The sequence below is a fragment of the Anolis sagrei genome, chromosome 1 (genome assembly GCF_037176765.1).
Source record: "Anolis sagrei isolate rAnoSag1 chromosome 1, rAnoSag1.mat, whole genome shotgun sequence".
In the NCBI taxonomy this organism is placed as follows: domain Eukaryota; kingdom Metazoa; phylum Chordata; class Lepidosauria; order Squamata; family Dactyloidae; genus Anolis; species Anolis sagrei.
In genome coordinates this window covers 327240345-327253426 of record NC_090021.1, presented here as the reverse complement: position 1 = coordinate 327253426, position 13082 = coordinate 327240345, and the positions used below count along the sequence as shown (strand labels likewise).

Below are 13082 nucleotides of genomic sequence, written 5' to 3'. Positions count from 1 at the left end.
CAAAATAATCTTGACAGTTGGGAGACTTGAGCCAAAAATAAAAAATAAAAAAAATTAAAAGGGATAAACTTAAGGCAGTGGAAAAAGAGATAAAATGTCCAAATAAAGTATGAATGGCATCTGGTTTGACAACAATATGTATAAAAAGGATCCAGGGGTTTTAACAGACCACAATATAGGCATGAGATAAAGTTGGCAAAACAGTCAGTGAAATTTTAGACTCCATCAACAGGAGTGTGTTTTGCGGATCAGGAGAAGTAACAGTACTACTCTATTTCTCTTTGGTGAGATTTCACCTGGAATACTGTCCAGATTTGTGCATCTTAGTGAAGAATGATATTGACACTTTAAAATTTGTCCAGAGAAATGGGTAACCAAGATGGTAAAACATTTAGGCAGTAAGCTGTATGAGGCAACTGTAGATGTTTAGCTTGGATCAAAGAAGACAAAGAGGCAATTTGATAGTCAATTTTAAAAATCTGAAGGAATGTCTTGTAGAAACTGGAGCCAGTTTGTTTTCATCTATTCCGGAGATTAGGGCATGAACTAATGGATTTCAGTTACATGAAAAGAATTCCATCCAACTATGACAGAGAGCTCCCTGACAGTAAGAGTTGTTTCATTGTGGAATGGAGTATGTTGGAAAGTAATGGACTCTTCCATTTGAGGTCTTGAAATAAAGATTGCATAGGCATCTCTGAATGTTTTAGCTATGTATCCTTGTATAGTGCAGGATTGGACTAGATGGCCTTTGAGATGTCTCCATGACTTTGATTTAGTGTGTTGAGCAAATGCGTCCTGTGGGAATTGTTCCCTTCCACTGAATTAGGTTACTAAAGATAATGGATGTAGCTTGGTTTTGTTTACTGTTGAAACTTTTACTTCCGATTTGCAATCAAGGATATAACCTTCCTGTACCCAATGCCAGTTATTTGGTTCCAAGACACAGTCTAAAAGAACATTTGTATAAACAGGTCTAAATCACATCAAGTACTCACATGAAAATCCTTTTGTGTGTTGCTATGAGTTCAATGAAGAAAAAGCATATAAATAAAATATTCTTCACATCAGTGGTTAGGTCATTGGCAAAGAGGAAATTCCCAAATATTTTCATCAACTATTTCCTCACTTTCTCATTTGCAATAATTGAATAGTCATTTACAGTATGGGTTTGTTTACCTGAGTGGAAATTGCAAGATATATTTCAAATTTATACTTATGGCTTCTTTTAAAGCAGTCATATACTTTGGTTTGTTAGGCAAACATCTTAGAAGACAATGCAGTGTTGAAATATGCCTTAATTTCAATGTGATTTGAGTTAGTCTCACACTTAAGTGGGAATGTTTGTAATATTTAAATTACATGGTTTTTTTTAATAGAGAAGTCATTCCCCAAAGGTTTGACTTCTTTTTTCAGTTAAGTTTCACTTATGACTTCCCACAACTTGACTTATTTATTCCTCCATATTATTCCAAATATGGAAACTGACTTAAGCAGAATATTATAAAACAACATCTTTAGAGCACTGCTGCATATCCCTTATAAAGGACTTAGGTTTTCCAGAAGAGACACGTATAGCCTGTATTAAACTTGGTATCTGGAGCTTAGGATTTTGAAATACTAAAGAGGCAGGATCACTGAACCCAATATATAGGACATAATTTATTTGGTTTGCATTTTCAGTGCATTCACACTAACACTTCACTAAAGTGCCTTTAGCCTAATAAACTTCATTAGAGCATGAACATTTCTGTCAGTTTTCAGGAGGGAAAACCAGTCAGGAAAATATAGGTACCTCTTTATCTTTATCTGAATAAATGAAATAGTATTAAAGGATTCAAAACAAGCACTTGTCAGTATACATTCATACAGATGTTTTAGAAAGTGCAAGGAGTGGCAGTAAAGAGTAGAAATTTCCCTCGCAGTACTATCTTTTGATACACACTAGAAATCCTAGGTCTGTATGATCTGAATCCAAAGCACAAATAAATATTTAGTTATTCAATATCATCTGGTTTTTAAAAAATGAATGGCGAAACTCCAAGAAAACATTTCCATATCTTAGCTAACGGGAAAAGTCATTCTTACTTCCTTTCACTTACTGTAGTTTAATGTGTAGGGTTCCTGCTTTGATAAACGCTGCATTGAATCCTCTATGTATGTGCAGAGGTACTTTAGCTATAGGCAAAGGATTTTTGATATCCTTCCCATGGGTAACGGGACCCTGCTCCCCTGTGGTTTTCTACGGATCACAGGCATGATTGAGCCTCTTCTGCTTTACAGCTGTGCACATTTGAGAGCACCTTCTCTAGACAGATTCATTAACCTTCACTGGCTTAAATACTTTTTAGCATTTTTATGTTTCCACAATGCAGGGTTATTAGTGGTGAGCAAACTGTTTTTCAGAGGAATTTCTCCACTGTTGTCAATCTTGTCATAAAGAAACCCTAATAAGCATCTGAAGAATTCCAGCATGTCTGGGAATACAGTTTGAAGGTCCCAGTAATATGAATTTGTTGACTGTGTTTTGGTTATAGATACATCTTTTCATATATATTAATATTCCTAATTTTCTTTTCATCACTTTTTCTTTTGGCTTCCATTTTTCTTTTGAATTAGAAACTCCCTTGCCATAATATATACCTTTGTTTTCAATTAAATTGTAGGTGACCATCTTTAGTATCCACAGAAAAAAGATAAGTTTCCTTAAGTGCTTAAATACCACTTATTGGTGTTTAATAGAAAGACAACAAAAACCATACCTTGAACTCTAAAATATCTGCTTGGATTTGGTTTTATATATACCCAGGAAACTTAAATTATTATTATCATCATCATCATCATTATTATGTTTATTTATACCCCACTTTTTCTCTCTAAAGTTGTTGTCTTGCTTTGGATTTGTAAAGAGCAGTTGGCAGAATTCAAGACCCTGCATAACTGACCTAGAAATACTGTTAGGACTAACAAGCTCAACATTGAAAACTGTTGACTTTCCCCCCACAACAGTTTCATTCAGTTTTTTTTCTCTCTCTCTCCATTTCTATCCGACAGGCCTAGATGCCTTTTCTGATTCTTATACTGTCTCCTGCATGGCGGGTGTGCACCATCTTCAAGCTCTAACTTCTCTTCACTACTGACAGCTGTGTATTTAGCAATTCCTTAATACTCTGATCAGAGCTACACTACTTGTAAAAAATGCCACTTCTTCAGTGCTGGTGTCTGTCATTTCAGATAGCGGGGGTCCTCTTTTTTTCCTGTACATGTGTAGCTTTTGCCAGATACGTATCTAGTTCTACAAAATGTGGTGTTACTTACCATTTGCTGTGTAACATGAAAAAAACCCCTACGAATGAAGTTTAAAAGTAGATGTTTCACTACGGTGAAAGGTAGTTTAAAAGTTTCTTGCAAGGTATTCTTACAATGGCATGATGGTGACCTTTACAGAATAAACAGTCTAAAAAAAACAAATATAAAAATGTAAGGCATGTGCTCACAGTGCTTTAAAGTGTATTTAGAGACCTATAACATGGTTTAACATCAATATGGAACTCTGGATGTTTTCACTTATGCTTATACTAAAGTAGCAATGCTGTTTAGTCTTCACGTGAAACTTCAGCAGTTATGCTTTTCTCTACTAATCTTGGTGTTGGGTGACTTTGTGTATTGTCTTTCTAACTTCTAATAAACTCACTCCAACTGATGTCTGCGTCTGTCTTCTGAGTAGTATTTTCTGCCCTTCTCTGAAGCTGCTGTAGTCGAGGTTTTCTAGAAACAGCAAGGCATTATACATTTGCGGTCAAGTACACATGTGTTTCAAAGATGGAAGATAACAGGTTTTTGGTCAGGCAAACCTGACTTTGGAAAGATTAAAAATCTCCAATTACTGGGCCATAAAATGTATTATTGTAACATCCCCAGGCTCACTTCATATCTCTCTGAAGCAATGTTAATGATAAAGTACAAGAATATTAATTTTGAAAAAATTGGTGACAGTACTGTATATGCTTTTGCTGTTTAATAACATGCATGTTTACTGCACATGGTAATTAGATGAGGTAAATTCAACAAAAGCTTTATATAATGCTATTGCTTGGTGGTGGGCTTTTACTGTGACTGCTTCTTGTTTAGCATGGAGTGCTATGGTGACTTGTAAGTATCTGTCCTGCTGTTGAAATGTATAGAAATTTTGCGAGAGATTGACTTATACACAGGACTTAGATACACATTGCTTATTTGTATACTTTAATACTAAATGGACTGCATAAATAGATGTACAGATCTCTGTAGTCTTATTGAGAGTAGTCCAGGACTTTTTCCTGAGCTGAGCAAGCTTCAATGAAATGTATGGAAACTGTACATCTTCTTAGTGAAACTGTCTTAGTAGTGTGTTGAATTGTCTTTAATGGAATGTTGCAGACAACTGTGGTAATTATAATTTAATTTTTACTCATTTGTAGTTTGCATATTCCACAACAATTAGAGTAAACAAACATAACAAAAGATTAAGCAAACATACTTTGTTACATTTTGGTTCAATTATATGAGATAGTTTTGCCTTGGTCATATGAGAGTGTAAAGTCTAAGTAACTGGTTCTAGTAATTGCTCAATTTGTGAGAGAAGGCCAAAAGCTTTTGCAGTTTTCAATGTGCTCATTTTTTTCAGGATGGCACGGGATCTCTAAAACGCAGTGGTTCCTTTAGCAAACTTCGTGCTTCAATTAGACGCAGCAGTGAGAAGCTGGTTAGAAAGCTGAAGGGAGGAAGTTCACGAGAGAGTGAACCAAAGAATCCTGGGTAATTATTATTTCTAGATGTATTGAAACACTCAGGAGCTGAGTGGTGTCCATCATGGTGTTAAATGATTTCCCCCCCTGATGTAATGTCATATTGGCACTTATTGAAAGTCACTCCTAACAGTATTACTATGTAAAAACAAATTGTTTTATGTTATGTAAATTTTGGAGAGAATTGTCCAAATATTCCGTCCTGTTTTTCCACACAGACTGACTACTGATGCACTTAGCTGAATTTCTGCAGTTTCCCCCACAGCAATAAAATATGAGAAATTCATTTTATTCTAAGAACAAGACTAAAACATATTTGGTTCAGAAGAAATGTGGTTAAGGAAAATTACATACTTATACAGTAGCAAAATACAGTACGTCGCTATAAGGAGATTCACTAACTTTTAAAAATATAGTAAGTAGAGACATACTCTCCATTGTGATCACTGATTTCTCCTTACAAGCACAGTATTGCACTGGCCTTAATGAAATTCTTTGATTTGAAGAATTTTGTGTTGGCTGTTCATAGACTATGAATTTTAGAGCACCTGACCTGACATTAAATCTGCACAGTCTGAACCTCCCTCATTTTTCAAAACATGATAGGATTCAAAGTACTGCTTTAGGTATTTCCAGGGATTCAGCTATGTCTCTCTCTTGGATTCAGTTACTTTCAGCAACAGAGCCCTGAGCCTTACCAGCCTTCCAAAAACACTAGGAAATAGTTGTAAGGCACGAGTTGAATGGGTTTTTAATAGAGTTTTCATGCTGTGGTGAAATATAGCATGTTAGAGTGGGTTGAGTGCTAAAATAGGACATAAGGAGACCAGGATTTGAATCCCTGCTAAGCCATAGCAACCCATTGGTTGACTTTGGACAAATCACACACTTTTATCCTCAGAGGAATGCAATGGCATTTCTCCTTTCTGTACAATTCTTGCCAAGAAAATCACACAATAGGTTCAGAAACACCTTGAAGGGAAACAACAGCAAAGTGAAACTAGCAAACCTGCCTTCTCAGTTCAAAACTCAAATATTTCTCTGTTAACTCGTATCTATTGTACCTGTTATAATGTTATTTTCTGCTTAACCTCTGATCCTTTAACTTGAAAAACTGGAATGTGTTTCCCTATTAAAGTTTGGACCAATGTTTTACTGAACTTGTGTGAAGAAATTTAAAAGTTCAGTCTCCACCTAGTGGCTTACTCCTATTATTAGTCAAATCTCCCAGATAATTTTTTTCCTACCTCATTGACGTCTCCTTAAAGGGGATTTCATTTGTGTTTCAAGAATGGTATTGATATTAACCAGTTACAGATTCTTAGCACAAAGGAAAACTCACAAGTAAACTGGATTATTGAAGTCTTACATCAAACTTGAAAAATATATGAGTGCACTTGCCAATTTTTATAGTTCTATAGACAGGAGTATACATTTCTTGTTCCATAATTAATAAGTTTTTAAAGAAAATAATGTGCATGATAAAACATTGATTCTGTTCATTTTTAACATTTTACCATTGTAGCTGTGGATTTTAAAAATATTTATTTTTGAGTTTTGTGTTCATACTTTATGTAGCGTTATGCATTTATAGATTAACATGTATGTTTTACTGTATTTTTGTATAAATAAATAACACAGAGGTGTCAACATTGCATGACTTACTGCTTCTTTGTGTTGCTAACATTTGTGTTGCATTTTAATGTATGTCTATTTGTAGTTTTTGGAGACTTTGAAACATACTGCCTAAAAGGAAGCATAATTGTAGTGATACTGTAGGCATGGTCATAAATGTTACGCCCAGTAATAGAAGCATATTTAAAATTTGTCCATACTGTTTATTCCTGATTTCTACAAAATTGGGGGGGGGGGGGGTTGTAATAACATTGTTTACATGATCATGCTGACCAAGTGTTGGAGATACAGTTTCTCTCAGATACAAAGAACTTAGCCATAATGGTGGAATATTTTATTTTGAAAAGCACATGCTTGTCTCACTTGTGAAATCTCACTTAAGGAACATTTTGCCATATGACATGTAGGATGCTTGAAAAGAGTGTTGCAGTTTAGGGCCTAAATCCTGAAGTTCCTTTCCCCTGGAGTAGCCCCATCAAATCAAACTGATTTATCTTTATGTGGATTCAGAATTCCAAACTTGATTCAGTTTGTCTACTTCAGTTGAGGTGAACCAATATATTCCAACCCAGGTTTATTAGTGGAAGCACCCATTTTTTTAGCTTACAAAGTAGACTGTCAGGAAGAAAATATTGTAGTGGAAAAAATCAACCTAGAGTTTACTCTGGGCATTTTGGTTAATTTATTACTTTCCTTTGTTGGCACCGATCTTCTAGATGTGCCTAAAGGTCCACTTGCTATTACTGTTGTACAGTATTAGTGCAGGTGTTTGTTGTTTTAATAATAAATTGATAGATTAATTGTATAGAGCTGGAATGGGTAAACTTTGGCCCTCCAGTTTTGAATTATAACTTCCAGAATCCCTTATCATTATCCATGTTTGATGGGGCTAATGTGAATTTTAATTCAAAACCTTTTGAAAGCTAAAGCTTCCATACCCCCCAGTATAGAAAAATTGTGCCAATTAATGTGTTTCTCCACCACTATACATTTTGTGATTACTCCAAATAATCTTAATAGCAGACTATATCTCAATTTTCAGGTTCCTTCCATTATTGTAGAAGGAGTTAAATATTGGGCTAAACCTTTTTGAAAACTTGGAAAACCAACATGGCAGTTCTTTGTGGTTCTTATAATACAGTAGCTGGAATCTTGTTAATGAATTGGGATGATGTACATTAGACTTATAGTTCACTTTTTTTGGTCATTGAGGAGGCTGGAAATCTGTTCCAACTACACACACCTGCTCCTTACCACACCTTGTAAGTAGTAAAGCCTCTGCAGCACAGTTATTTCCATATCGCTGTAGAACAGAAGCCGGAGTGAAGGCATATCCTGTAGCTAGAGAGACTGCCAAGTCTCACAGCATGTCCTAGTACAGGAAAATGGATGAAAATGACTCTCTTGTTTTCCCCATTATCTGCCAACATGGGTATAGCTGTATTTGTGTTTTAGGGGTTTCTTTGGGGGGGGGGGGGGTTATCAGCTGCACTGATTAGCTGTTTGGTTTTGTGGTTGTTGACATCAGAAAACAGCCATGGGGGCATAACTATGTGATGCACGTACATTTACTGATGCAGGGTTCTAGCCATTGTTTAAGCTGTAACTTAATACAGAGACCGGTTAGTTATAAATAATGCCCCAGTCAAATGTCTCAGCTAGAGCAGACCTGATGAATCAGTGAAACTTAAAGGTTGACCTGTCAAATTTATAATGCTTTAATGGATTTACTCTAGTTGGGAATAATCATTGGATGTAGCTCATTTGACTTCAGAGTAATAATCTCTCAGCAAATTCTGTTAGACTGTTAAATCAAAGCTTCCAGTGTATCATGGATCCCACTGTCTGTGAAAAAGACAAATGCTCTCATTTTGGTTCATGCTTCCTTTAAAATTGAGAAGTAATCCTAACAAAACTTTTCTAAGTTTTGTGAAAGCCTAGTAAAAGACTCTAGTTAAATACTGTTTAGTGATCGTGATTATGCTGAAATATATCTGAACATCTTGAGGCTGGAGATGGATAGAATCAAATATATTAATTCATTGTTAATACCAATGCAGAATTTCCATTCTGCAACTGAAATCATATTTAAAGCTTTCTGTGCCAGTAAAAACATTTGAATGTCTGGGTGAATTGTTTTGAGGCTGTTCGGATATAGGAAAAGCATATTTTATAAATGTTATATCTAAAACGTTTTCATGTATAAAATATATTAGGAGTTGTATCACAATGAAGTTGTTTCATGCATGTGTTCAAAGCTCTCCATTTTCAGCCTTTCTGATTGGTTTATCCTTGCATGTTCACTGTCCAGCATGAAGCGTGCGAGTTCACTGAATGTTCTTAACATGGTTGGCAAGGCATCTGAAGACCATTCTCAAGTAAGAAGCCCTATAATATTCTTGTGCAAGTAGTGTCCTAGCAGGGCTTGGATTGGAAAGCTTTATCTGACAGTAAAGTGGTGAAATTCTGGGATATTCTTGGATTCCATTTCAGAGTTCCACTGGATGATGTGGAGGCTACTCCATACAGCAAACACTTTGCCACAACACTGTACAAGCAGCTTTAAAGTTTCTGCTATGTTCACAGCAAAACTAGTTTTTTGAAATGGCCACCACCAGCTATTTTCATTTATAAATTGGTCTTCTTAATTAAGATAATTCAGGGCTCTAAGTTCTCACACACACCCTTTTGGCTCTACTGTCTCAGAGCAGTCAGCCAAAATAATAGACATCAGATGCTTAGCTCTTGCTCCCATAGACAGAAGATGAGATGCCAGAACTGTTCAGGTGTACAGGAGGACATAACATGGTATGTCTTTGTCCTTTTTTGTAGCAAGAGAAAAACTATGTTCTTGTCTAAGATAAATAATGGAAATCAACTTCAAAACACTCCAGTGGAGACAGACAACTGCATGTGAAGCATATCTTCCTTCATTGGGTTTATATTACAGATGTGCATGAAATTACCCTTAATAAAAGCGTCTGATACGGACACAAAATATAGCAAGGGTGACAGGCAGACCATGACAGTGTTGCTGTCCCATGGCTTGGTGTTAATAAAAGATTCATAAACCTCTTGAAGGCTCTTCTTCCACATGCCTATTGGACAAGCGTGTTAGAAGCCATATTCTTCGTGTTCAGTATTAAATGATGTCTCTTGTGTTAGTATCATTGTTGCTATTTAATGTGTCAAATCGCAAGAGATGTTACATTTTTGCAGATACATATGTAGATTCAGATTAAACATAATTTTAAGTGAGAAAGGGATCCTAGAAAATACAATTGCTCCCTTTCGTTCTGGATGCTCTTGACTCTACTTTGAGGTTGGAGAGAGTCCACCCCAGTATTTGAGTCATTACAAGAAGATGTAGATGGAAGAGAATGCCAGCTATTTTGGTGAATAGGAGCAACTGCACAGGCATAGTCCTCTTCAGAAATTGGGCAATAGCCTTAATAACATTTCATTTTAAAGTTCTGGTTGATGGAAAGGGGAATGGGGAGGAGGCCTAGATAAATCTTAAGGTGAGCTAAGTCCTCAAAACAGTAGACCTTGCATATTATTTGTGTGAAATTATATTTTTATGTGCTGCACTCTTTGCCTGTACTTCATTTAACAGCTTTACCTAAATTATCAGTGTCCTGTGTTGTGCCTGTTAACTAACTTGTAACCACAACTAATTCATGGTGAAGTAGAAGATGCTTCAACCCTAACTTATTATACTTGTTAAGATTTTACAAGAAAAACAAAATCTTTTGTAGAGGCATTTCCAGTTGTTTGATATATTGTTATATTGATATGAAGTTCGTCCCCTCCCATCCACTGACACCACATTCAGTTCTAAAAATTGAGCACATTTGTGTACAGGACAAGTGTTTTAAAATAACGCTAACTAGATCTACTTTGTGTTGGATATTCAGATAGTAACAGATAAATGACAGTAAAATAATCTAAACAAGTATATGGAGATCACTTGTTGAATAGCTGCCCTGAGTCCCTCTTTGGAGGTCGAGAAAAGATGGGGTACAAATGTTCCAAATAAATAAATATACTTTTATTTTTGGTAGAGTCTCTCAACTCGCTAACTAGGGCTAGGTGCTTGAAAACATATGCTTGGAAGGAAAGGACAAGACACTTCTTAATTTAGGGATTTGTTTTCTGTATTACTTTTGAACACACATTCCTTTCACACACATTTATTCCTGGTTACCCAAAGTGTTGTTGTTTTTCATTTTAGCAGCTTAATTTAAGCCCCAAAAGCAACCTAAGATCCTGGCTTGTTCAAAGACCTTAGAGATAGCCACAGTTTGTGGTTCACTGGAAACAACCAACTTTATTTTGTTGGAAACAGAAGCAGACTGCATTGAATAGGGAATCAGCCAATTCTTGTAATGGAAAAACAACCATTTAGCCAAATCTGAAAAAGGTCTATGTGTGGATGATTTAAATGTGGATTCCTTTGGAGCCCAAGTTACATGAATCAGGAATACAAAACAGGCAGGCAATGCATCCATTGTGAAATTCAGTCAAACCTATTGAGAAATTAGATCATTTTTTTTTTTTACTTTCACTGTTGTTTGCTTGGGCTTTCTTGTACTTCTTCAGAGTTTGTATTTTTAAATGGCTAGAACCATTTGGAACTGTGCATAAACTCTTTCCGTTCTTTTTCCCCATTGCAGGGACGAACTAATTGTCTGACAGACTCAAGAGCTCTGAGTGCCAGTCACACTGATTTGGCCCACTGAGGTTCTGGGACAGATGCTAGCTAATATATATATATATTTATATATATCTCCCTTGCGCATTACAAAACACTGAGGTTCATAGGTTTTTTTGCGGGGGTCCCCCATCACTGGGTTTTTTTAAAGAATTGTTCAGGTTAGAGACATCATTGAATGGACTCTTGTTCCTAGGCCATAAAATAAGTAGGTTTTTAAAGAACCAGAGTTAATGACTAGCTTTTTTGTGGGAAACGAGACTGTTTATTCGTTGCTAGTTATCTGGAATTTTGTCACACATTCTCATGTTGCAGTATGCAAAAATAGGGGAGTGGGAACCCCCAATACAAGAAATGTACTGAAATTTTAAAGAGTGCAAAAGCATCTTTGGATGTACAGTTTGAAAGCAAGTGTGTTAGTAACTATTTATAAAATTAGTGGAATGAGATAATCTACATTAAGATGGTTGCAGTATAAAATCTGGATTCTGCACAGAAAAGCTTGTGTTGTCTTGCTAGTCAGTAGTGATTGGGCTTCCTGATCTTTAACCTCTAAAATAAAATGCTAATACCTTAGAATGGAATAGCTATGATACCACTTCAGATTGTGGCACTTTTTGGCTGATCACTTGTGGCCTTCGAGGGCATAAAAATCAATGGAAGCTGTGCAATTAACTTAAACTGGGAGTGAAGAACTCAAGAAATAGTCTAAAAGCCAGTCAGCTCACGAGTCTTTACTTTGTGCCAGTTGCCCGGAGCACTCCATATTCTCTTTAGGCTGAAAATACTGTTACGGTTATCTCTTTCCTAGTTATATCTCTGTCCATAATGAGAACACAAAAAGATAAAAGCAATACACGACTGTTACATTTTGAAGCTGCTGTGCAAAAGGGCCTGTATGGAGAAACGCGCTACTAAAATTGTCAAAGGCAAGACTTGCTATTGGCAGTTTTTTCCTTCATTCTCCATTTGCTTACCCTTGGTCGATGCACTGTCTGTTCTCAGGGGACCAGGTAGAAGAAAGTGAATGTTTTGTTATTTGGTTTTACAGTCGAATGAAACAAATGTTGTTTTTTAAACAAAACTATCTCCATTTTGCAAAATTATTTGCAAGCAAGATGGAGAACAAAGTATATCATGGATATAAAATGAACAACTGGCCAGTGGAAGGATTCCACAACGGTAGTTTTGTTTGTCAGATGAAAGATAGCAATTCATTAAATTAGTTTGCAGGGCTTTTATGTCACTAAAAGTGCGTACTTGTTTTGTAAATTCTCGTTTTTAAACAGACTTGTAAAGAATGACAATGTTTGTGTGGTTGGTATATATCAATTGAATCCTTCTGTGGTAACATTTTTGTGATCATGTTCTTTGAAGCTCAGTTCTGTTAAATGGGTAGAGCTCTTAAGTGGAATATTGGAGAATACCTGTGAAGGTGAGAGAAGCATACCTGCGTGTACATAATGGAGATCCTTACATTGTTGTTTGCCATCTTTTGTTAAACTCTGAAGTTCTGCACATAATCTACATTGGCCTTGGAACATTAGTGGAACGAAAGAACAAAAAAACCGAGTACTTAATGCCTAAGGCTCACACACTCCATCCCTAAGCTGAAAGCTAAACTTAGACAACTGTGATCTGTTTACTGCCCAATATTCTTCCTTGATGATGTCTCCATTAGGCATTCCCTCCTGTAAAGGCTACAGATACTTGGTGTGATACCTTTCAGCACTTCCGTACAGTGAAAAGGACTTCATCCAAAAACCCCGATGTAAATGCACTGTTGTGATCTGGATGTGTCTCTGATACAGGTTCTGATAGAATGTCAAGCTGTTTTCAGATGCTTGAAGTCTTGTGGATAAGTAAATAAGAAATACTAAACATCTTTTAGAAACTAAGACTAGATCTGTATTAGTGCTTCAAAATAAAATCTTTTAGGCTGATGA

General features: G+C 36.1%; 1 protein-coding gene across 8 annotated transcripts in view; it reads left to right on the top strand.

The window, feature by feature from the left end:
- KLC1 (kinesin light chain 1) overlaps nt 1–13082 on the top strand; it is a 50855-nt gene extending 37773 nt beyond the window's left edge. For 4 of the 8 annotated variants that reach the window (XM_067463025.1, XM_060754896.2, XM_060754889.2 and 1 more), the window contains exons 14-16: nt 4667–4797; nt 8734–8800; nt 11099–13082. In XM_067463025.1, coding sequence (XP_067319126.1) covers nt 4667–4797; nt 8734–8800; nt 11099–11164 — 264 coding nt within the window. In that variant the 3' untranslated portion in view covers nt 11165–13082. Of the gene's footprint in view, nt 1–3054; nt 3704–4666; nt 4798–8733; nt 8801–11098 lie in introns of those variants that run through there. The other 4 variants (XM_060754906.2, XM_060754900.2, XM_060754914.2 and 1 more) reach the window with 2 other exon arrangements.